This window comes from Vollenhovia emeryi, unplaced genomic scaffold, assembly GCF_000949405.1.
Source record: "Vollenhovia emeryi isolate VEMERY1.0 unplaced genomic scaffold, V.emery_V1.0 DF939138.1, whole genome shotgun sequence".
NCBI classification, from domain to species: Eukaryota; Metazoa; Arthropoda; class Insecta; order Hymenoptera; family Formicidae; genus Vollenhovia; species Vollenhovia emeryi.
In genome coordinates, this window is record NW_011967228.1 from 2,466,642 (window position 1) to 2,491,689 (window position 25,048).

Consider the following 25,048-nt stretch of genomic DNA (forward strand, 5'->3'; position numbering starts at 1 on the left):
AAGAACAAATTGGAAAAACGCACGTAAGGGGGTTACATGCGAAAAATCAGACGCGCCCTGAAACGCGCGCCGACGGCGAACCTCACTGCCGGTGGTCGTATCAATAATTTTAAACGTACCGCTTTTTCGGTAGAATATTTATCCGCGGTCGTGCTATCGATCGTGAGAAAACGGGAGCGTATGCAATTTAAATGATACCGTTTCTCGGATCATAAATACACCTAGATTGACGGGTTGATATTTGTGACGGGAGGAAAAATTGAAAATACGAAATACTGGATTTCTCGCTGGCGCCTGCCGGTAAGGAAAATACAGCGCCGCTTTTTCCGCTCGTACTTTTTAAACAAATAAACTTGCGCGTCCCGCGCGTAGCGCTCTGGTAATTATTAAGTAGAAATGTAATTAGTTTCGTCACTGCCGAATAATTAAAACGTTTTTATTTGCAAATACAAAAAAAGGGCAGAAAGTACAGCGATGTCTTTACGTGCTAATGAAACGAGATTTTTTTATTTCACTGCTAAGCTTTCGTCCTTTGAGTTTTGCGAAATTCTTCAAGAGGCTAAAACAAAGAATTATTTAATACACTATTATACGCGAAGAGTTTAAAAACAGTTGCTACTTTCAAAGATTTCAGGAACACAATGCAAACACACGTCATTTGGCTCATTGTTGAAGAACATTCTATCACAATTACTTTAATTGGCTCTACAATATCGTGTCAAAAAGAGCGAAATTTATTGTTATCTCGAGCACAAAATTGACAGTGAAATGAAACTTAATTTGCGCTATAATACACGGAGACCGACGTGGCTACCACATGTCTAAAATATTTGGGACAGAGCTGTATCTGTGGTTGTCATACTCACATTGGTACACTGAAACAAAGAATCTGATAGATTCAACCAGTCGTCTGTTAGAAAATGGACGAATCAGAATTCCTTTAGGATTTACCTTTAGGATTGAAATATCTTTCATAATGAAAAGTTTGCTAGACTTCACTACACATCTGGTAAATCCTAAAGGAATTCTGATTCGTCCATTTTCTAACAGACGACTGGTTGAATCTATCAGATTTTTTTTTCAGTGTGCAATCTTGAAAAGTATAGCAGCTGTTTTTAAACCCTTTGCGTACAATAGTGTATTAAGTAATGTGCGGCAAACTTAGTGAATGTCGCAACACAAACCAATGCAGATGCCCCTATTATTTATACGGCAACATTTTAATTTTAGGTTTTTCCCTTAACCGCTTCCGCATAGCTCTTCTGAGGTCACTTTAACAATGAAATGTAACCGCCTAAATATTCGGCGCACATTTACTCTTTGACACGCTGAGAATAATTTGCGGAAACGTCGAAGCTCGCTTCTCGTTTTTATTCATTATAAGAATAATACGATCATCGCCCTCGAGCCATTGTTTCGCGCGATCGCGGTGAGTACGGGGACAAACGCTCGCGTTCCTTACCCACTGTGGTAATTAATAGTTCCTGGCGATTGATATATTTTCCTCAACTATCGTTTCGTTTATCGCGCAACGGCCGATATTTTCATCCCGGTGTACTCGGCGTAACGAGCCATGTGTTTATTTGCGGCGCACTTGAAACTTGATGTTGTGAAAAATTCACCATCCGCGAATTAAGAAGACACGAGACTCTCCGCTGTTCCCGGTACGTTTGCCGTGAGTGTGCGCTCTCGAGCGTGTATTTTTGCTCTCGCGACACGATTCGCCTGATAGACGCACCGAAACGCATTGATATCGCACGCGTAAAGAGCTTCGTCGTTTGCCTGCTAATAAATTCATAGAATTTCATTGTTGCCGGTCGCCGCTACGGTGAAGGATCCTTTGTTATCGTTGCGCGATCTGGATCTCTCGTCCGTCCGTGCTCAAGAATTTTGCATACGTGTGCTGTTCGGTGTTCTGTGTCGCGAAGAGAGAGAGAGAGAGAGAGAGAGAGAGAGAGAGAGAGAGAGAGAGAGAGAGAGAGAGAGAGAGAGAGACCATCGGGAAGCTATCTACGCGAAATTAAACGATAAATCAGTAAATCGTTTCGCAGTGAAGTGATTAGTGCCGGCAGTAAAGTCACTCAAGAGTTGGAGAGGGTGACCGAGAGAGTGGGAGGTGGAGTGGAGAGCCAACTCGAATTCCGTTCATAGGGTCGTAACGGGTATAAAGCCCGCTTTCTCTCTCTCTCTCTTCCTCGTTCCCGCTTCTGGCCGCTTTTCCGCACGCACGCTTCCGTCGACGGGGTGCCGGCCAGGGAAGAAAAGCGAGAAAGAGAGAGGGAATCGAGGCTAAATCCGCACTTTTAAGGGGCGATACGCGGCATTTCCAGCGATCCTCCTTGCCCCTGACATGTATCGATTTTCGACTTCGCCCAGTACAATCGGCAACATATTGTGAGGTAATTTGCACCCCGGGGGGTTACCCATGGAGGGTCACTCAGCCGCAAAAACTCACCGACACGTGAAATGAAAATTTATTCTCGTTATCCGTAGCCAGGGTGGTCCTCCGGGGTGGTCTTGATTACAAATAAATCCACCAGCTGCCACTTTGACAGCTCCTTCTTTGAGTTTGTTGCGAGATTTTCCTGGTGAACGACACGCAACGGGACACACTCTCTTCTCGACACCGCTCTCGAGCGGAAGAGGCGGTTTCGCTAACCGTATGTTTAGTATTCATTCGATCCACTCGATTAATTGGAAATCCATTTGTCACCCGCGCCATTTATTATTAGCCCCGTTTCACTTTTTGCTCTTTAACCGAAATTAATCCTCTTCTCGTAAGATTAGTATAATTGATTTAAATGACTTGTTCAATCAACTAGATGGAAAAGCTTCGTTTATCCGTGGCATTACGTATTACGTTGCGGGCGCGATAATAAAGAAACATATGCGCTTGCATGTGCCGAGCAAATTGGTATGCGGACGAAATTCAATCAAAAATCTCAATTCAAACTCCACCCACGCTTAAAATAAACTTTCGATGCGGGCTGTTCGTTTTTTGCAAGAAACGCAATAAAAACGAATCTCCGTTCTATCAACTGAATAAAGAATACGGTGTATTTTATTAACGGTAAAAAAAAACATAATTAATCTTAAATAAATTAAAATACGTACACATAAGAGACACCTGCGCATTTTTTATATATTTTCTCTCCGTTTTTTATTTTTATTGTAATATTTTTACGACTTTTGCGATTCAACGTGGAACAGCAAACAATGAAAATAATCTCGATTACAATATATACAGGAGCAAAAATTTAATTATTCAGGCTGAATTTACAATAAAACTATTATCATGTGACTTGCTAAAACAGACCGCTCAAATTAAAACGCTTGATAAAATAGAGAAAGCTTGAATAGAATAATATCCTATCAGGTCCTATCCTCTTACTGACTTTCAATTTTTTCTTTCTATTTTTTTAAAAATTTTATTATTCATATCAGATAGCATTTCACAGTATAAACGAATTGAAAGAAAATTTGAGTATCCTGCAAACTCGGGCGACCAGAACGCACTACGCTATAATTATTTTTGTATACTTTTCTCTTCTAACTAATCTGCTAGATAAGTTACTTATCGGATTATTTTGATATGTAAAATTTAACTCGCAATGCGATTCGAATTATATTGATTAATTGAAAGAGTTGATGAATTATGATCACTGGATTAAACGAACGATATTATCATCACTGATCAAAGTGAATTCGTTGTTCAAATTGCCGATAACCCTAACAGCCATAAATTTTTCCGCCCTTTGTGATCGTCTTTCGTAACATTTCGTCTGCTTTAACTTGCATCGCTGTGATTTCGATAGCACGTTTCTCGTCTAAAAAATAACGTTTAAATTCCTACGATCGGATACCGCCTAGGGATAGCATTCGACGTATCCATAAACTTTTTACGACACCTTTTCCGACACAAAATGGCTCGGAAATCACGTATCATATTTTGTGCGCGATGCCCCGTGAGATGACAGATAAAATTTTCGTATTTTTACTCCTATATATGTAACCTATAAACGTTCTACACGAATGTAACTCGAATATATATTAATAGAAGTTAAGAAGATGTCAGCTCTGCAAGAAAGAAGAATTCTTATATAATTATATTCATACTTCATGAAGCATAATAATTTTATTCATGACAAAGTCAATACCTATTTATATAGAATGGGAATGAAAATAAAACTCTTCTGTCTTGTACCTAAAATATATTTTTCTAAATTAAAATACGCAGTTCTCTTTTGTACATTGAAAAATACTATATTTACACGTAACCTATATATATATGTATAGAAGTACTGCACTTCTATGCAGTTTTCGATTACTCCATAATGTATGTCGATATATCATGATGGAATTGAGAAATCTTTTCTTCTTTCCTCTTCTGTTAAAAACACATTTTGTTTTACATCATGATAAAAGTTGAAACCTTGTTGTCGTTTTTCAACGGAAATTAAAAACTTAGTCGTAGATAAGTATTGTATATAATATAATATATAATATACATAGAATTGTATGGTATAACAAAAGTCTTGGAAAACAATGATGCACGAGGCAACATATCCGTTCTTTTTCTCTCCTTTTTTTTATAATCTATGCTTTAAACACATCAAAATATTTTTAACATTTAACGTGTCACTCTTGTATTTCGAAGCTATAGATCTCTGATGGTTAGCAAGAGAAGATGGCAGGAAATCGATATCTAATCGCTATTTCAAGAGCGTTGCTCTTGAATTAATTCCAGATAAACTTTGAATATATTTGCTAACATTAATTAACACTTAACATGCCAGTTTACAATTTTAACGTTTAACAGTTGAGCGGTGAAAACAAAACCATTATATCAATTATATCTGTCATCGTACGTAGATGCATGAAAAGTTAAAAGAAAGAAATTGTTCTCCATGAAGTATTTCTGTGTGAAAAAGAAAAGGACAAAAGCGATAAATTTTGAAGAAAAAATAATTCTCGACAAACTGACTTTTAATAATGCCAATTTTCATCAATACACACATCATGTAACGAATGAAACTTTGTTGAACTGCATTGACCCAGTTGATTAAAAATTTATCGGAAACAACAGGTCACTCAAATTGCCTACGAATACTTCATTCAATAAAAGCGTTGAAAAATATATAAAGAGAAAATACCAAATATGGAGTAGACACACCATTTACATTTTATTTTATAAAACATTTGTTTTTTAATTTATCCATTAAATATTTGTTTATTTTAAAATGTTGTATAATTTATCTATGAAAAAAATTTTGATTAAATTATAAAAGATTATATTCGTAAAATATAAAATTCTATAAAAATATCTAATCCCCCCAAAAAATAAAGAATAGCAAATTCGCACTTAAAAATCCCAAGCGCACGCGCGCGCGCGTGTGTGAAATACTCTATAACTTTCATTATTTCCTTATTAAGATATTATGTCATTTTAATGAAAAAAAATATCAATATTATACAGCGTTAGATAACGTCAATATTAAAAACTATCAAATTTTGATGATAAGATATAATTGAGTTGTGAATTACTGAAAAATATTCTAAGAAAATAGTCTGTAACGTATAATAATAAAACAGCTCTTCAAGGTATCGTGCCAAGGAATTTCTATTCGTGCTAACTTTATTAAGTTGATAGTTATCGTATTATTAATCTTTGTTTGTATAATATAGTGTTTTATATTAAGAATGTATATATTCCACACTTGGTATTTTTATTCTGCATTGCTGGCGGACAATTTGTAAATATCGACTCTTTTTACCAAAATATTATTATATGAAACAAATTAGTCAGCAATCAAAAATTTGGACCGATACATTTTGTCATTAATGTAATTGATAATAAAATTAACGATTGTAATTGTATGATAAACGCTTAGATTTTCTAGCACTGTTTACCATCAACATCATTAATTAACAATGAGGTAAAATTAGTAAATATAATACAATTAATTATGTTGCCACGATCATATAAGTTCCTATAGCTTTAGATAAAAAATATAGATAAACTTTAGTATGTAAATAAAATATCAGTCAAAATATGTTTATGCAGAATAAAGTGCTTAAACGAATAATTGAAAAATTCGCATTGCTATCGAAAATATAGAACATATTTCGGTTGTTTAAAGACTAACCGAGAAAGAAATGTAAAATGTATGATTCTAGATTACCGTGATTTAAACATCGGCGCAACTTAGTCAGAAAATCAAATTTATTTCATATTTTCGATAGCAACGAGATTAATTCTACTTCGTTTCAAGTTTAATTCTGCATGTTATCGCAACTTTATATAGGATAGGCGCATCAGTGAATGTTCATTAAATTTATTTGCTTGTATAACGTATATAAAATAATAATTAAAAAATTTTTTAAACAATAATTTAAAAATATTCTAGTAAAAATCCATATAAATTAAGTTGTGTTTTATTATTTATTTTATTTTATTTTTGTGAAACGTAATACACGATAAATTTTTTTAGTTACTGTATAACTTATATCAATTATTTATCTGTGTTTTGTTGATTTTACATCTCTTTCACATTACTTTCGTTATTTTTTGAGATATATAAATAAGTCACCTTAATTTAATTTATTTGCTGATGCGTCCACCGAAATATATAATACTTTTTAAACGTCGGAAGCGATATGAATGGCAGAAGTCTACTCAGAAGAGCAAGACGTACATTGGTCAAAGCCATAACAATTGCTTCTGCAATTCTGCACCCTGTAGACGACAATATACGGTGTACAACAATGCGTACAATATACAAACTTGTATGTGAAGCAGTCAAATCCTTCGATTAAATTAGGAACGATATCTTTTGATGTGATAACATGTCAGGATTTGATACAGCTCAGCGATGTGCAGCACGAATAAATTTAATCAAAACAAATACTCTCGAATAATAATAAATAGGAACGATATAAAAATATTATGTAAAATATAAAATTACATTCTTGCGTACATCAGTCTATCACTCATATTGATGACACGGGTCTTTTATTTTCGAGACTTGCAGTTATATGTTTCTAATTAAATCCATGTGATTTACAACACAAAAAAGTGACTCAGAGAAAGAAAAATTAGTAACGTTAAATATTTTTGTGCAATTTCCTCTTAAATGTTGGAAATATACCATTTTAAATGGTGAAAATTTCTAAAACACATCACTTCAATATAATACATATAAAAAGATGTATATGCCTCTCTCAGAATTTCCGCACTTCCTTTTACTTAAATTGGTTTCTCTTTGATTTTATTAATCTTTAATTATTTTAACACTGATATCAATATAATTTTGTAGTTACAAGCATGCGAAAATGTAGGCATTTTCATGAGTTTCAATGAGGCGCACATAGATAACAAGATTTTATTCCTCGTTTAATTTTATATCGAACTTCATTCTCTCTTCTTCTATAATAAAATTTTGATTTTTAGTTATAAAAATATTGATAGAAAAACGTTAAGAAATAATCTTCCACCTTTTTGTCAAGAAACAATTTACTTGAAATAAAAAATTGATATAAATATGAATGGAATCGCGGAAATTGTGGAAAGCCCTAGAGCTATATATAAATAAATATATCATATATATATGTATCTTTCTCTAAATATATATATATGTATATATGTATATGTATATATCAGAACTTTGTTTTGTCTCTTAACGAGCAGTCAGAATAAAAATATGTCTGAAAGATAATCTACTTCACAGTTTATGGAGCGCAAGACGAGCATCGGTTCTTCAGCGGAGTCGATTCAGATCACAAATTAAACTAATCTGACTCGAGTCTAACGGAGACCTGTCGCTCAGACTCCGTTCTGATCTGACACGATGCTAACGGAGAGCTGTCACTCGTTAATAGATTTTACCTACGAGCACTGAACATACTCAATGCTTAACGACATCTCTGAAACAACAGCTTTTCTCTTAGGCAACCCTTTATAGCCGCTGGAGTAAATTACGGTTCTTCCATTGCGTGCGACTTATGCAACCCTGTATTCGTAATTGATTTATACAAATAGCTTGTTTGAACCGAAAAATCGTTACTCAACTGTGTCGACAGAAACAGAATGACGAAGGAAATTTATCTTAGGAATAGTTATTCCGTAACAAGTGTATAATTAAGATATCGCGAGATCTTCTGTACATCTTCGATTATTCTTATTTATACAATAAATATGGAATTTCTTTCTTAATTGTACGTATATTTTCAGATCTTTCACCAATATATTGACGTTCGTCAAATAATACCTAAGAGTGAGCACAGTTTCAACGTATTTTCGATAATTTTTGGCATTATTCAACCCTGTTCTACTTAACGTCTTGTATAATAGAATATTAATTATTCAGAATAATCATTCAGAGTGAAACTCGTATGTAATTAACGTGTATCAATATTGTATGAAATTGAATTGTCTATCCTCCACAAACAGAAGTGATGCAAATTCGGATGTTTCGAACTTTGGAATGGACATTTTATTATTAATGTTATTGCTTATTATTTCATACCGCAATGGAAGTACACCCGATATAACATTAATAATCGCTAAATCTATATTCTATCGACAGCGCTTAAACGTAATAAATACATTTATTTGTAGAGATCTGCATCTGAAGGGATCGCGGGCATTCTACATGTATTACTACATATCTGGATGCATCGTCCCTTTCATGTGTACGATTACTCTTTGGCATTCACGTATATTACGATCAGCACTTTTAGAATATATGTGCCAAGCCTATAATCCCCCGAATTAGTGCTTATTTGTGCGAACCTTTATCGTGGCATACGATATGAACCAGTCTTAAATTTTTCACCGTAAACAGATTGTCGTAACAGTCGTAGATGTCCTGTTCATTGATCGTATCTTGCCGCGAGAGCTGCAGCAGCTTCGGAATAAGCGTCCTGGACCTCTCGATTCTGCAAACAAATAACCGAGTTGTTTCGGATCTGCGATTTTATTAACTTCTCTCTAGCAATTAAATAAACTCCCCTAAAAACGGAGTTTATCAAATTTATATTCATTACAAAATAAACAAATCGCTTGCCGTGTATATAATATCGAGCGCAACAGATAAAAAGTAATCAAGTTTTGCCGATTATTGCGCGCCGGATATTGGTATTGCGCGTATCAAATAAATAAAATTGTTCTAGATTTAAATTATCGCAGGAATTTGTGCGCGTGCACGCTTGTTAATAATTTCCCGAGGTAATCCGGGGCGTAGACTGATTCGCGTTAATTGAAACAAATGCGACCGTTATCTTACGTGTGATCCAAATTCCATGTTGAGAATAAGGCAAGCTCCTCCTTGGATCTGTATGGATTGATCTTGTGTTTGTCGCCGTAGGGACAACCGTCGGTGTTCCATCGACCCTCGCATCTAAACTCGCCCTTCTTGTCGCAAATGGCGATTTGCCTTTCCCGCGGCTTCACGCGGTAGGGACAGCTCTCCGATTTTTCGTCGCTTGCCACTTTCGCGCTTTTCTTCTCCGACGCGAGGAACTTCCTCGCGTCCGTTTCGTCGATCTCATCCGAATCGGCGGTCGTATTTGTATCTAACGATTGTGACAGACGGAGATACCGTTGATCGAGATATGTTTCATCGTTAATACGAGCAAAATTGCAGGGACAATGATCGTAACATCGGCCGCAATCGGTCTCGTCACTGTCGCTTTTCGAGTCAGTCTCCGCTCTACTCCTGTCAAAATAATATCCGAAATAGTGATCCTCCTTGAGCTGAAGTTTGAAGAACGCTATTGTACTCAGCAGCTGCTGCCTCGCCTTAGAATCGTTCATGAACGCGTCCGAGCACTTGATCTGCTCGATCGTCTTGTAAAGATAAGCACGTATTCTATCCTGGCATCTGCGGTGCATGTATGCTTCCTGTGCATGAAGTAAAGGATCGATTTATATCTTTTTTCCCTTAATTCTAGGGTTATGGATACCAAAAAGTATTATTTGCAAATGTAAAAAAAATATTAATTATATTAGATAACGCGTATGCATACATCCAAGACACTTCACAGACATTTAACAACGGCGTTCGCAGAATGTGTCAATTTTAAACACCTAAATTTAGTAAGAATTTCAAGACACGTTTCGCTTTATTGAACTCACCTTCGTCATGCAATTGGTTTCCAAATTTTCAAACCATTCCGGATGCTGCTCCTTCGTGCTAAGCGCTGTCTTGGATTCATCCTTGTTCAACACTTTGTTCAACAAGGCGACCTTTGCCTTAAGATTTTCCGTTAGGAATTGCGTCACTCTGCCGCCGGCGGTGAGGAAATCAATGTTCACGCGTCTCAGTGCATCGTAGAGAATGTCCGCGTCTGCGGAAAAAGGTTCGTCCTTGAAAAAAAAATCGCGCGCCGTTCTCGCTCGTGTAGAAAAGATTGCGATTTGTTTTTCTTATTCCACGTACCGCGCTCGACCTTGTCAAGAATTTCGCAAACTTCGAGAGGCTGAGAACTATTAATTGCACCGCAATTAACTTACGTTGAATTTTTAGACCAATGTGTTTCTCAGATCAAAACCGTTGAAAAACTGATTGCAATAACAGCATCAGTTGCAAGAATTTTGTACGTGTACACAAGATTTACGCGTATATTTAAATTTTCTCGAAAAAGAAACAATGATAACGTGGTAATTTTCCACAGCTATTACGGCAATTAGTTTTTCTAAATTTAATCCTTCCGCACGCAATAATTAATTATGTTTATTGGTTGAAACTGAAACGAGAGAGAGGAGAGAGAAGGATTAAAATTATCTTTTAAAGACCAGAGATAGAATATTCAAATTCGGAACACACGATACCTTTTTCTATCGTTGCTAATATAACCACATTAAAAATTGTTCCAGTTTCAAAACGTATTAACAAAATTATCAATATTGTATTATAAATTATACTAACCGGATAACACCTTTTCCCCTGGCTTCTGCAAAATCAAAGTAGTCTGTGGCGCCAATGTGTGAAAATACTCTTCGTCGATCAATGATCCGTCTAGAAGGAAGACATTTATTTCCCCCGGGTCGTTAGTTACCTACAAAAATGCAAAATCGATCAGTTTACCATTCTAGCTAATTTTATTTACATCGAAAGAGACCTTTTCTCTTTGCGAATTAATTAATGTCCGTAAACTAACTATTTTGAATAAATAATTAAGTAATACGAGAAAATATTCAATATCTCAAACAAACGTCAAAGCTACAATATAATACATCCTCGTTAGTTTCCCGAAGGGAATATAAATAATCGTCCGAAGGCTAAATATGAAGTTTTCATCAACTTTTACATCGCTTCTCCCGACATGACGGCATCATTTTTACATTTCTCTAGCAATTCTGAACAATGGAAGTCGATGCTGTAAATTACCGAGCATCCTATGAGCCTTCAGTTATTATCGAACAACAAAGTTGTTAAAAGTTTCAGCTCTCATAAATAACAAGGAAAGAATAAATTAATCATATTACATTACAATTATTAAAAATCCAGTGTTATATTAGTTATAAAACTTACAGGGACAAATCATTTATTACAGTCGCGATATGGCATTAATGTTAGCAATACATTTTAACGCAATCGAAATTGTTCCGTTTTAATTTAATGCTATTATATCACATGTATGTGCAATACGGCAGTTTTCTAATAATTTTTAATTGTATTGAATACATTGCACGTAGCTGACGTGGACAATGTATTTTAGTAACGCTTTAATCGAGAATGTAATTTTCAAAGGCGAGGATTGTGATTTTGCGCGTTGGCTCGGATTGACATTGACCTAGCGAACTATTTGGGTCGACCTTTAAGCCAGTGCGAAAAGCGGATTCACGACCTTAACATTGAGATTACTTCCTGTCCCTGGCCCGGCTGGTTCGATAGAGCCAGCGGTTGCGGGCGAGCGGATGCGGATTTCAAGGACGCACTTCAACTGGATCGACCTATCTATCCGCAAAATGTTATCACCGGTTACGCCGTATATTTTCGGTCTTTTCCACATCGAGAGCAGTCGTTGAAAAATGTGTTCGATATATTGACGCGATCGTAATTCAGAATACACTTCCATTTACGCGTCTCTTTATCGATATTACCGCAATTGCATTAAGCATTCGTATCAATGGATTTAAGGTAACACCGACGCGCCAAATATCGCGAGCGACATTTCATTTCTCCAGTTCGTATTTCTTGTTAGATTTCAAGTACCGGCGCTTAAACGACTCATTGTTGTAGAGATTTATTCAACTCTCAACACTCGTTCAATGCATCTCCCGCCATAAGTGCATTTTGCATAATATTGCAAAGAATGAAAAAAATTGAATCGCTTACTAATTGAGGCTAAAGAAGAAAAGATTGTTTACTAGAGGATGTCAATACGCATAAAAATCATGTTACGCAAATGAAACAGTGTAGTCTTAACATGTAAATAAAATTTTATTTTCTTGGGTATCTCTACACTGAGCTATAATGTTCGCACTTAATGAGACGATATTTCAAGAGTACATCTGTTAGGTTGCATAATTTCTGCAGAACATTCTTGTTACCCGCTGCAAACCACTGTACGTGTTTGATGAATGGCTTTCTATTTTCGCAACGCTATATTAAGCAAACACTATGACCTATGCCACATGTCTGTTCCAATTTGCTACACCTGTTACCCTGAAAATTGTTGCGTATAATCGTACGGCCGATTAAAATTTAGCGCGAACGCTAATGATCGCCAAGCAGCTTGGAAGAAAATCGGAACGAAAGCAGGACTCATTCGGCGCGATTCAAATGATTAAGTACGCGTATAATGGAGAGGAAGAGATGCATTGAACGAGTGTCGAGGGTCCAGTAAATCTATACAACAATGAATCGTTTAAGTGCACATGCACTGGATGCTATTCTTGCTTTCGACCGCAAGGACAAATTCCACATACCGTGAGGCATTTAATGGCCGTAAATCGAGCAGCAATGAGTCGACTTACGCTCATTCAATGCATCTGCATCGGGTGCTGTTTTTGCTCTCCATTGTATCGCAGTCACTTTGTTACTGTAAACAATACCGGTACTTAAAATTTTTTTTAAACAAAAGATATTCGAACTACAATTGGCGAGATTGATTTTCTTAATATTTTGTTCTATCGAGGATACGTCAGTGATTGCACTGACGCTCGTCTCGAAGGTGTTTTCAACGCTCTAATTGTAAGTAAATTACTCTATTACTGAAACAAAAACTCGCGTTATTTACGTAACAATCGTACGTATGTCGTACAGAACAGCACGGCACATAAATGGAAAGCACGTGAATCTAGTTAAAATCTATGCCAATCATCGGCATCTAAATTCTCAATAAATGTAAATGCACGGCATTTGCACGATGAACTTTGTTGCATTTTCATGTACGCGTAGTTTACATTGCGTGAAAATGCATTGAATTATTCATTGCTTTTTGTTTCGGCGCACGCATAGCGAGCGAACGCGTCGTCCGAAATTAGCTTAAACAATGCAAAGTTAATGTCCACTTCATATTAATATATACTTACATTTAATTTTAAACACGCTTTCTGTTTCAAATCCTGCAAATTCCGGCAAGCAATACCGATTTTCCGCGTGCGAGTCACATCCGTCACTTTGTAGCCTTTGAGCTGAAATAAATTTTGCAGGTGGGAAAGTATAATATAATTATATTAATAAAACTAACTGTACTAAGGACGCCTTTAAAAATATTACTGCGGCCAAAGAACTGTTTTTTAATTTAATGCTAAGGTATAAATGTATAATAAAATCCTCTGCAATTAAATACGCAATTTATAAAGCTCTCTGACATTTAGAATAATAAATTTTATGAATAAAAGGTAATGCAGTATAAGATAAAATTAATAAAATAATAATTATTAATGTTAGTATTTAGATTGGAGCGGCAGCATTAGGCCCACCGGCCAATAAACTAAGTTGCGCGCATCGAGGGACATCGGGTAATATTAAATTATTTCGGACCACGTAACCGCGTAATTGCACTCTGCGTCACGTTCAAGGCCATCGGATTTCAGAGCTTTACGCGTGTACAATTTCTTGAAATGACCCACATTTTATATTCAATGGCGTCCAGTCGAGGCCACTCGACGCGTCACGTCAAAATGCAAATGTCATGAATAATGAAGCCGCTGATACTAATATTCATCAAATCCCCTTATACGCGCTATCATATGTACATTGTTGATTAACGACCAAATGACAGATTGGATGCGAACCGTATGCCGTTAGATACCAGCATTCTTGCCTGAAGATATTCTTCAGTGATAAACATTACATGTTAACACGTATTATTGGTAGAATATGTATAGTTAGTAATAGTATTGGTAAATACAGCAACAGTATTAGCGGTAGGAATAATAAATATTTCACTATACACTGAACTTTTGGACATTTATTATAAATCAACGACGACTGAGAGGATCTCTTTGCGTTCACAGCTCGAGTCTTATTTAATCCCAAAGAGTGCAGCTTAATTAAAAAGTAGCTTGGATAAATTCGATAAATGCAATTGTTTAAAGAAAACGAAAGATTTGAAGGTAAGAAAATTTCTTGGATTGCCAATCGCTCCTCAAGAATGCAGTCGGAGCGTTCGTTCTGCTTTGTACACGATGTTCCGATACATCAGGTGTTTATCGCGCAACTGGCATACCAGACAAGCAGCACGTGTCGCGTACCTCGCTTTTGCAAGACGAGATGTCCGTCAGACGGCGAAAGCAGTCGGCGATGAGAGACATGTTTCGTCGACGGTGACTGATGACGGTCGTCGGGGGAGAGAGACGAGGATGAATCCCTTCACCCGTGTTGCACCGCACCAAACTCTCACGACGCTCGCTCTTACACGCCGCCGCGTTGCCCCACTCACACTGACCCTGACACTGTCGCTCTTATCGGACGTTCACGGATGCATACAGATAAGAGCCGCGCGAGAGAACAAAATGATCGCTCGCGAAGAGAACGAGCAGGGGAACTCGAGGAGGAAAACAATCATTGATTGAATAAGAGCAAAGTAGGCAGACAGTGAGTGCAGCGGGTAACAACTGTTGCCGCATCAGGTACCAGACGGACTACAAGTAACTGGTCGTGGGGTCTGGTAGTGGGGTCGCTGTGAAAACGGCCGCTACCACGCAAGTACTGTAGAACTGGTATATAAGGACGAAGGTCGGTGGCGAGAAGGGCGCGGTGGGATGAGGGAGAAAGAGAGAAAGAGAGAGGTGGAACTGGCGGTTCCAGTGAGACACGAGGAAGGAATGCGTCCCGGCTGGCATATAGGAGATGGTGAACCAGTACATAGGCCGGAAGACGCGCCTGCGAACTGGAGACTTGTTTTGCGTTGCGATGTATAACAGAGGGCAGCATTTGATAGGAAACCAGACGGCACAAAGATACCGACGTGACACCCTTTCGATACGGATACCCGAATATTGATATAAATATTTTCTGCATTGGTAATCGTAGTATTATTGATTAAAGACACACAATGATTAAAAGTACGAGAGTATACAGATATTTTATACAAATGGTATCTAATTATATATTTAAATACAGATACCGGCTGTAAAAAATTTGAATATGGATTTATTTCAAGTGTAAATAGTTAAATCACTTTTTTTTATTTTATCAGTTCAAAATTACTCCATCTTTATTATTTATTATTTAAAAAATTATTACATCTTTATTATTTAAATATTAAATGTCTTTGTTTAAAGAGACACGTATACTTTCACATAAAACATATGTCAGGTCTCGTTCATACCAATTTTAACCTAACATATTTTAGGCAACGCTAAAGGATCGAAAACAAAGTGGCATGAAAGAGTAGTCCTCAGCAAAACTGAAAATAACAAAAGTAAAGGGGAAATAAGAGAACAAGATATTTGCAAATTTTGCAAAAACTTCGAAGGTCGTAACATATCTGTGAAAGTAACAATCAAAAAAATTTTTTAAGCACAGTCAAAAGAAAACCGATTGGTTTTATAATGATGATTGGATTACAATTTTTTAAATACACCAAGCAATAGATTTGATTATAAACATTTCTATCTTTATCATTCTATTATTAGACAAATGGTAACACATGATGAAGGAATTTGCATCATGTTTTGCATGTTTTGCATATTATGAATGTATATCAAATGTGCATCGAAAATTCGTTAAATGAAGAGAATTATATTACAAATAATTATATGCAGTGATACGTGCACTTATCAATAGAAAAAGTTGTTGTTACTCTGCTTTGGAATATTGAATATTAAAGATAGAGAAGAAGGAAAAATGGTATAATAACATTATTTGCGCAGGTAAAAAATCGCTAAAAGAAATATTGACTATTGTAGGAACAATAATGTAGTAGTTTTTATACAATTAAGAGAGATAAATATAAGGAAGCATATCTGTGAAACTATTTTAAGACTTTAATATCGTTGCTAAACAAGAAGTATTCACTAAGAGTTTTCCGAGAAGAAATCTACGTTTCTGATAGAAAAAATAATCCGACGTTTCTATTCAAGGAAACCCAACTCGTCAGTAAGACGCAATTAACATTATATATTATTACGAAAGAAACTGTAATCCTCTTGTTATGCTTAGGATAAACATTCCATGGAACGATGTTTCTCGTAAATACATGTGTACAAGCATCGTGTAAAGCTACAGAATTAGAGAAACGTGCATGTAATTATTGCATACGCGAGATATATTATTATATAAACCATCATAATTCTATATGCCTTGACATTTGATGTCATTATATAATAAATATCCATAGAAGCGATAAGTCCGACCTTCTAAATGGTAATTGTCGAATAATTTCTTGCATTTAATTATTACTTTCTCATCTGTTTATTATATAAGCGATTAAATTGTATGGATGCACATAAAGTATGTAATTATCACTGAAAAATAGTAATAACAAATTAATAGGTGCAAAAAATCCATGCAATAATTAACACGCATTTACATTATTTAATAATAGTGGCTTCATTTTGTATTAGCAGAAATTGTGCGTATATACTATACGAACAATCTGCTATTAAATACTAATTTATTTAAATTAAACTATTTCTGACGTGATTTGCTAACATGAATGATTCCGTCTAAATTGAAACTGTTTTATGTCCGAAAAAAACCTGCCGGCAGGACTAGATAGAAAATGGTATATGAATTTTACATTAATACATTTTAGATTACAATTTTATTGGGCTACCAACATCTTGCTCGGACCTAAAAACACTCTCGTTTGTTGGATTTATATTGATAGGGTCCTATTTAATTCTATTTATCTAAGAATTTTAATTGCTTTATATATAAACTATTTATATTAACCAAAAAACTTGGTTTTCCTCCGTTAGGAGAAATGGGATCAGGGGGAGGGAAGGGAAAGGGAAATTCAAAAATCGCGTATCGACAAGTTATTGTGCGGTCGACAATCCGTAGATCGACGCACAGTTTCTGAAAAAGTCGAAATAGACGCGTAAATAACATCTTAAAGTTATACCCAGCAAACACCAAAGTAACAGTTACATAACATCAATATAAATGTAATATAACACATGCCTGTTATATTTGGTGTTTGCTGGGTATACACGCTATTGCGAATAGTATTATCACAGCCCCGGTGGTCGAGCTGGCTAAGACGCCCGTCACGGATTGTAGGGAGGTCCCAGGCTGTCCCAGAGTCCTGGCTGGGGTAATATTTTTCGCAATAAGAATTTTAATTGCCAGACACGGTCGACAAAAATCACCGATGTTATTAATTTATTTAATTATTATTTCGAATTCTTGCTACGCAAAATCATACATCATAGCTTATGCACAGTTTTTTTCCGTTTCTTTAGACATTTGCGGGTACCAGTAAGGTTTCCACGCTTAATCTTGTTTCTTAAAAGAATTTTAATTTGTTTTTAGGAAACGGCCTCAAAGTAAAGATTTGAAAGGTCTCAACCAAGGTTAACAGGAAACAAAAAAGTTGTAAAAAGAGAGAGACGTTACCTACATTACCTACCTCCTCCGCAACTTCTTCCAGCGTGTTTATGGCCAATCTCTTTGTACACACATCAAATTTGATGATAGATGTCTTTCGCAATGTCTTTCTTCTTGCGTTTAACTGAATCCAATGTGTTGAAAAAAATCTTACTAATTATAATTTTTAAAAAATTTTAATTAGATAAAAAAAATTCTTATACAAGATGAAAAATTACATTTTTTTTGCAATTGCAGTTGCATAAGTCTTCTTATTAAAACACATACGTAACATTGCAGATTATCGTTGCGAAGTGATACATTACAATAGTAATATACATATAGACAAGATGCACAGGAAACGCAACGAGCCTTGTTCTGGCTTATTAATTGAAGTCATTTCTGTAAATAATTCAAAATGCGGTAGTGAGATATGGAAATATGTGGAATATCATGACATAATAGCTTTGTTTATCACACAGTGCATGATTTATTCATTTTGATTAAGTGTTGGATGAATAGCTTAGGTATTAAATACGATTTTTTTTCTTGCTATATTTCATATAATTATATAGCTTAAATATATTAATTGTATAATAAATACATTAAATTGATTTTACATATAATACCTTAAATTTCTAACAATTAGTACATGGGAGGATATACTAGAAAATATCATTTAAATGTCTATAATCTTAACGCTGTTATCTGAAACATATTATACATAAAGTTCTTCCGGTTATTACATACAATTGATTGTCTAACAGTTGTGATTGCTAATAAATGTGACTGCTCATAATGTAAAATTATAATGTAAATCTCTCCCTGTTACTCCAAACAGTGTCATAATTACAATATTGCAAGTACACACCTTCTTTTTTTAGTCCTCACACATTTTTCATCATCCGCATTAATCGTATATTTGCGTTGCGAGATAATGGGTTTCAATAGCGAAGCTAATAGCGCAAAAAAAACCGCAAACGTACAGGTAATGTCGTAATACAATTTTGAAAGATAAAATCCGAATGTAACCCATCAAGCATGGATTTCGCAAGAAATTTTGAGCGACAGTCGACTAATCGATTAACATAACCGTAAGAAATCCACCAATGTGCCGACCACTACGCGCAAATATATATTTCTAAGTGCAACCGATCTCTGTTACGTCAAGTTTCAAAATGACAATATACAAATATTCTCATAATCTACGGTATTACAAGAATTCTCAAGTCAAGTGGTGAATAAAGATCGTAATTATGTAAATCTATATGTATACTTTGTCTCCTTTCTAAGACAGCAATTAAGGCATGGATTCCTAAGTTGTTTGTTGAGTATTGATTCAGCACGTTTTCTTTGATGCCCAAAGTATCCACGCCGGATCATATTATGTATTACATTCCTTTTTCATATTTTTCTTAGGCTCCTTCTAACGCAATTAAGTTGCACAACGACAGAAAAGAATACTTGTTTTTATGACTATATATATATATATATATATATATATATATTTGCGAAATAAGATATGAGATATTTTAAAAGGCTAAATTAACTTAAAAACTTTTACACATGACTCTATGTTTTCTTTTCTAAATAGTTTTTTCGTTTCTAAATCTTTTCGTTTTTGTATCCAATTTAACGTTTTATATATAATGTTATAGCATTCATAGCACATTTTTCCAAATTACAGACATGAAGTAAATATTTTATTAATGTACTGATTGTAAAAATGACTGATGAATTTACCTGTTTAATTGCGGATGTTTGATTAACAAGAAGAACAAATTTGCGAGATTCATACAGCAACGCCCAAGTCCGTTTCGATAAGCATATTTTTATCGCTTGGTGTAAATACATTTTGCAAATCGACAAGTGGGAATTCCTGCGAGATGTTATATTTTATGTATCATCCCTTTATAAAAAAAATTAATAATTTTAATTCTTTTTTCAAAAACAACTCAAAATGTTCCCGTTATACTTGCAATTTGATCTCTCTTGTTTTACAATTATTAAACATATTACATTTTTTATTGTGGAAAAGTATTTATTGTTTGCTGTAAAAATTATATGCATTTGTAAAAAGTAAATTTGTCTTAAAACCGTGTTTTTTACTTTAGATTCTTTAGAAGTTTTAATTACGTATTACAGTTTCCTTTCCGAAGCCGATGAGAAATGAATATCGACATAAATTAAGCATAAATCTCTCTCCTCACAGGTGACAGGCCTCCTAGTATCCAATGACAACACGATGAAAAGAGGGATACCGGTCTGATAAAAACACTTTACTTGTTACTCTATGCCGCTACTGCCGCTACTACTCCGGAGGACGTCTACGTCGTTTGCGAAAGGGGGAAAGAACCGTGGTACACAGTACATCCGTCGTACTGCAGATACCGTCACTCCATACACGCTGTTCGACAGTCGCTTGTTAACTTGCGTCAGTGACTAATCTGCTCCGTTCATTTACAATAATCAGGTTTTCCCAATTTCTTCTAGTTTTCCCAGTTTTTTTTATTCTGATTCTCACGTCTTAAAACAGTTACGTATAATCTCCCTCGGCATTTCGATCCGGTACGCAGTCGTGTGAACAGCGAACAGATCGTGAAACCGATTTGATGGAGCACCGACAATTAAGAGTTTAATCGTAGCGAGTATCTTCTCAGTGTCGATTTTTTATGAAGATCGACGAATTACTGAAACTTGACGCAAATTGATCAGTGGATTGAAGAGTTTTTGAGATCGCAAGATTGCGATTGAGAATAGCTTACGCGTCGACTATCCTAGCTCTGGCCGGTGATAAGAAGATTCTGGCCAAGATTTGGTGATTTTATTTTGCACTTTTATGTGAGTATTAATATTATAATCTTGTCAATAAATTATATTTCGCGGGAATACTTTGTTCAGATGACAATTAGAAAACACCCATAGTTGACCGACTTATTTTTCTCCTGTTATTTTTAATCTAACTTCTAATCTAATCTAAATTGAACGAAAGAATAAGCATGCAAAGATAAGACGGCAACACAAGTTTTATGTTTTAAATTTAATTATTCCAAAATTATTATTTTTGTAAGAACAAAACTCTTTTTTCGTAACATTATCCGATTGTTTATGTATTATACATTGTTATATATAAAAAAAGCCCGACTACATTTTACATTATAACTCAAAGAGAATAAACAAATTAAAAAGATCTGTTAGAAAATTCTGACTTTCGTACGGATAAAATTATATATTTATTTAGTGAAAAATTTATACATTTACTTAGATCTGAGTTAAGATCGGAGTATTTCTTTAACAATAAATCTAAAATTAAAGTCTGGTCAGTGCAAATTAATTATTATACAATAAGTGACTTATATTTTCAAGTGGAATTTCGAAAATGATATTGCCCCACTTTAATTTCTTATTTTAATTACAGCGTACGCTGAAGAACTAAAAAATTTGAATATATTGTTATTTAGTAGTTGTTTAGTAATTGTACATGTAATTGTACATGTTATTTAGTAATTGTACATGTAATACAAATCTGTAGTAATTAATACTCCGCACAGTTTTATTCATACAGTGTTTGTTGATATATCTATTTGCTATTCCGAGATGTTATAATTATTCTTTGTACATGGTATTAATGTACTAAATTGCGCTAAATACATAATTGGATATACATCCACTTATCTATCTACTTATCTGTTGTATTTGTCACGCAAATAGTTCTGCTCAGTTGAATCACGTAAGTACATAGAGTTTGTCTCTTTCTGTTTTGGATTTATCTCTATTTGGTCAATTACCAAGCAGTTTTACATAAATAAAGTAGATTCACCTACGCGTAAAGCATGAAACAAAGAAAAACATCTTAATACTAAAATCTCTTCATAGATGTAAATGCATATGGCAATATATGGAAAAGTCTATCAATCACTTAGCACATTCACTCGCATGCCAATCTCTCAGGTTCAATGAAATTATTGGTGAGCGGTTTCCAAGTCTTTCGCAACTCACAATCGGCAAATATTCTTAATACGTATATTAGATATGTTGTTTATATATTATATCTTACATTAAAGATTTGTTGGTATATTAGTTACTGTTTATTTAATTTTAGTTAATTATGGATATCATTCAATTATGGTTATATATATATATATATATATATATATATATATATGCACAATATAGATTTATCTATGAGGGATATTTTTATCTACCATTAAATTTGTTACATTAGTTTTCAATATTCCGTTTTTTGGGGATATTTTTATGATATGCATTAGAAATTATTTTAACTTTACGTAAATTAAATAAGCGTAGAAATGAGTACAATTAATAAATAATTTTTAACTTTAATTTTGAAAGTTTTATTTGTTTGGAAAAAAATTTTTGAATTTCATAATTAAAGTGTTAAATTTAACTTTAACTTATTTTATTATTAATTGTATTACACACTCAACTTTACTAATTATATTACGTCTACAAAACACACGCTGTAAATGTAATACATATATATATATGTATTTTGTAAATATTGTATATCAATTCGCTGTACGTAGTTTTCTGTGTAACTCGTAGATACGGTGATGGTATGTATATATACCGGTTCTGCAAACATTCCACAATTGTTATGTACAATGAAACGTGATTCGTATATTCAATAACCTCCATAGGTACCTGGTATATATTTAAGAATTAATAACAGCAGTATATGTTCCAAGAAAAACAACATGCATGTTAATGTTTCTGTGGCAAGACATTAAGAATACATATATATATATATAAAGATCAATCGTCAAAGACAATTTCTAATAATTTCCTCGCGAGTCTCGAAGGAGTCTTGCTACGAGTCTTGCCGAAGGACGCGTGAATGGACGGCCGGAACTTTTTAAGGACGCGGCCGAGAAAGTCACTGACTTTAACGCGACCGATAATGACGTGCTATTATTTAGATACCTATTGACCGCAAAATTAGTTATACATACATACATATGAAGTGCAAATAAAGAAACATTGCTGAAGGTCCATACATCGAACTAAAGTTCGATTAACGAGCTAAAGATCCAAAAACAATAGTATAAAAAAGAATTTTAACAAAGCGTAGGAATTATAAGATATTACGTCCGTAAATAATTTGCACCACTGAACGTTTAAAGTCTTTGCTATAAGAATATTGTGGAATGTAATAATTACGCATTTCCTGTTAATACCAGTCTATTAAACATTTTGAACGGTATTTTCTTGTAGTTTCTCCGAAAGTTTCGTATTTACGTTAAACGCATTGGTATACGACTTATTTGCCAATTACCGAGAAAACATGTTATGGATATTGAGAATTTACGTGCATCAATTAACACTTGCGACATCGAAACCTAATTTCTGAACTTACGACAGAAAACGGAGAAAGGACTTGATCAAATCTGTCTAGTCGATTTCATCGGTGATGCAATTTGTGCGCAAAATAAACAATACCGTCGCTATACCGAGAATAATATGCGCTTTTGCGCGCATACATTCGTTAAAGTGTTTTTTATTTGTTCTTTACTCGAAGCATCGCACGTGTTACCTAATTTGTTCGGTGAGAACCAAAGGAATATTTTGCTACGCATATTGTGGCACGTGACTGCAAATATGAATAGATTGTGGAAATATCGAAACATACATGTAACTTTTCCGTGCCGAGTGCACAATCAAACAATTTGTAGAAGATCAGTTAATACAAATTAATAGATTAGGTACATCTACTTTCTAAAAGTCAATCAGTGGATTATCACTGAAAACAATGAATATTCACAGAGTCACAGTTATAAATACAGCACTGAATAATTCAGTATATAAATGTTTTCAATGACCATGTACTGATTAACTTTTAAAGAGTTATTTTAGTATATTATTTAATAGTTGCTCTTTAAATTGTCCATTATCCGTTTATACATTCGCGAAATTTGTATTCTGAATCAAAAACTGCCTTTAGTGAAAACCATTTATTAAGTATCTGTTTAACATGTTTTTAAATTTTTTATACATTTTTTTTAATATTTGAAGCTGTAGGTGGACATGTGTCATGAACTGAATGAGCTAATTAACATTTTCTACGATATTCATTCGGAGTTTTCTATATTCCACTCACTTTATCGTCGAAGTTGCGACAATATTTAATTTATATTATTATCGATATTTTTAAATTTATAAAGAAACATTTAAAGTTCATTACGCAAAAGTGATTAATCCTGCGTTCCTACAGTAAAATATATATTACCCCAGGGAAAAATTCTGACGTCTGTCTTTTCAGGCTTTTTCGAGCGTGGAATTTGCAGCCATGCACATTAGAAACTTAGATCCTCGTGAAGGTACAGCGTTCGATTCATTCATTTGCAAACATCGAGAAAAACCATCGCGAAAGTGAAATTCGGTTTGAGTAAAAATAATTCGAGTGTGGAAAAAATGGGTTATTTTTAATTGAACACGGATTTATGTTTTCAAAGGTTTATATGTATATACATTCTTGTTTTGTTTAATTTTAAGTTTGTATTGAAGTGTATGCATGAAAATAACATATAAATACATCAATTATTAAAATTAATGAAAATAATATTAATGATGCAAGCAAGAAAAATTATGCATATCGCGTCGAAAATTTAGCAGTTACTGCAATCAACTCGAAGAGATAATTCATAATTTACTTTTAACTATGACATGACTTTTATTTCCTTTGACTCATCATAAAAATTAAGTAAGAACGTGCCAATAAAAATCTCCTATACACGGAAAAAAATTTTCCGTTCGTGCAACCGAATTTCGGTTGTGGCAACCGAAATTTTCTGTTCTCTGGGAACCAGACGAAAACTCGGTTGTAGCAACAGAAAAATTCTTCTGGAAGATTTCCGTTGCTGAGACAATTGTAGTCGGTTATCTTAACCGAGTTTTGATGCTGCTTCTGATAAGAGTCTCGTTTATTGCAACAAAATATTTCGGTTCATACTAACAAATGTTTTGATAGTAGAAGCGAACTTTCTGCTGCTCTAAGCATTTATTCTCATATATACTAACCATAATAGCAGTTCATGCTT

General features: G+C 34.4%; 2 protein-coding genes and 1 long non-coding RNA gene across 4 annotated transcripts in view; 2 read left to right on the top strand and 1 right to left on the bottom strand.

The window, feature by feature from the left end:
• Positions 1-6,388: 6,388 nt before the first annotated feature.
• On the bottom strand, positions 6,389-15,478 carry LOC105567407 (DNA fragmentation factor subunit beta). Its single transcript, XM_012022270.1, has 6 exons — positions 14,708-15,478; positions 13,541-13,642; positions 10,929-11,058; positions 10,136-10,347; positions 9,285-9,901; positions 6,389-8,937 (listed from the first exon to the last, which is right to left on the bottom strand). The coding sequence occupies exons 1-6, from the start codon at positions 14,765-14,767 to the stop codon at positions 8,778-8,780; spliced, it is 1,281 nt and encodes a 426-aa protein (XP_011877660.1). The 5' UTR covers positions 14,768-15,478; the 3' UTR covers positions 6,389-8,777.
• LOC105567406 lies at positions 12,138-14,413 on the top strand. Its single transcript, XR_001009355.1, has 2 exons — positions 12,138-13,660; positions 13,902-14,413. It is a non-coding gene; the product is annotated as an uncharacterized LOC105567406 (long non-coding RNA).
• Positions 15,479-20,242: 4,764 nt separating the features above from the next.
• Positions 20,243-25,048, top strand: part of LOC105567411 (elongation of very long chain fatty acids protein AAEL008004-like) — a 17,234-nt gene continuing 12,428 nt past the window's right edge. The window contains exon 1 of one of the 2 annotated variants that reach the window (XM_012022274.1): positions 20,243-20,831. The gene's annotated coding sequence lies outside the window, so the exon portion shown is untranslated. The remainder of the gene's footprint in view (positions 20,832-25,048) is intronic. The other variant, XM_012022273.1, reaches the window with a different exon arrangement.

Coding starts and splice junctions, on each gene's coding strand:
- LOC105567407 (XM_012022270.1), bottom strand. CDS start 14,767: ATGTCTCTCATCGCCGACTGCTTTCGCCGTCTGACGGACATCTCGTCT. Junction 13,643..14,707: donor TCTCGTCTTGCAAAAGCGAG/GTACGCGACACG, acceptor AATTTATTTCAG/CTCAAAGGCTACAAAGTGAC. Junction 10,348..10,928: donor AGGGGAAAAGGTGTTATCCG/GTTAGTATAATT, acceptor CTTTTTCCGCAG/ACGCGGACATTCTCTACGAT.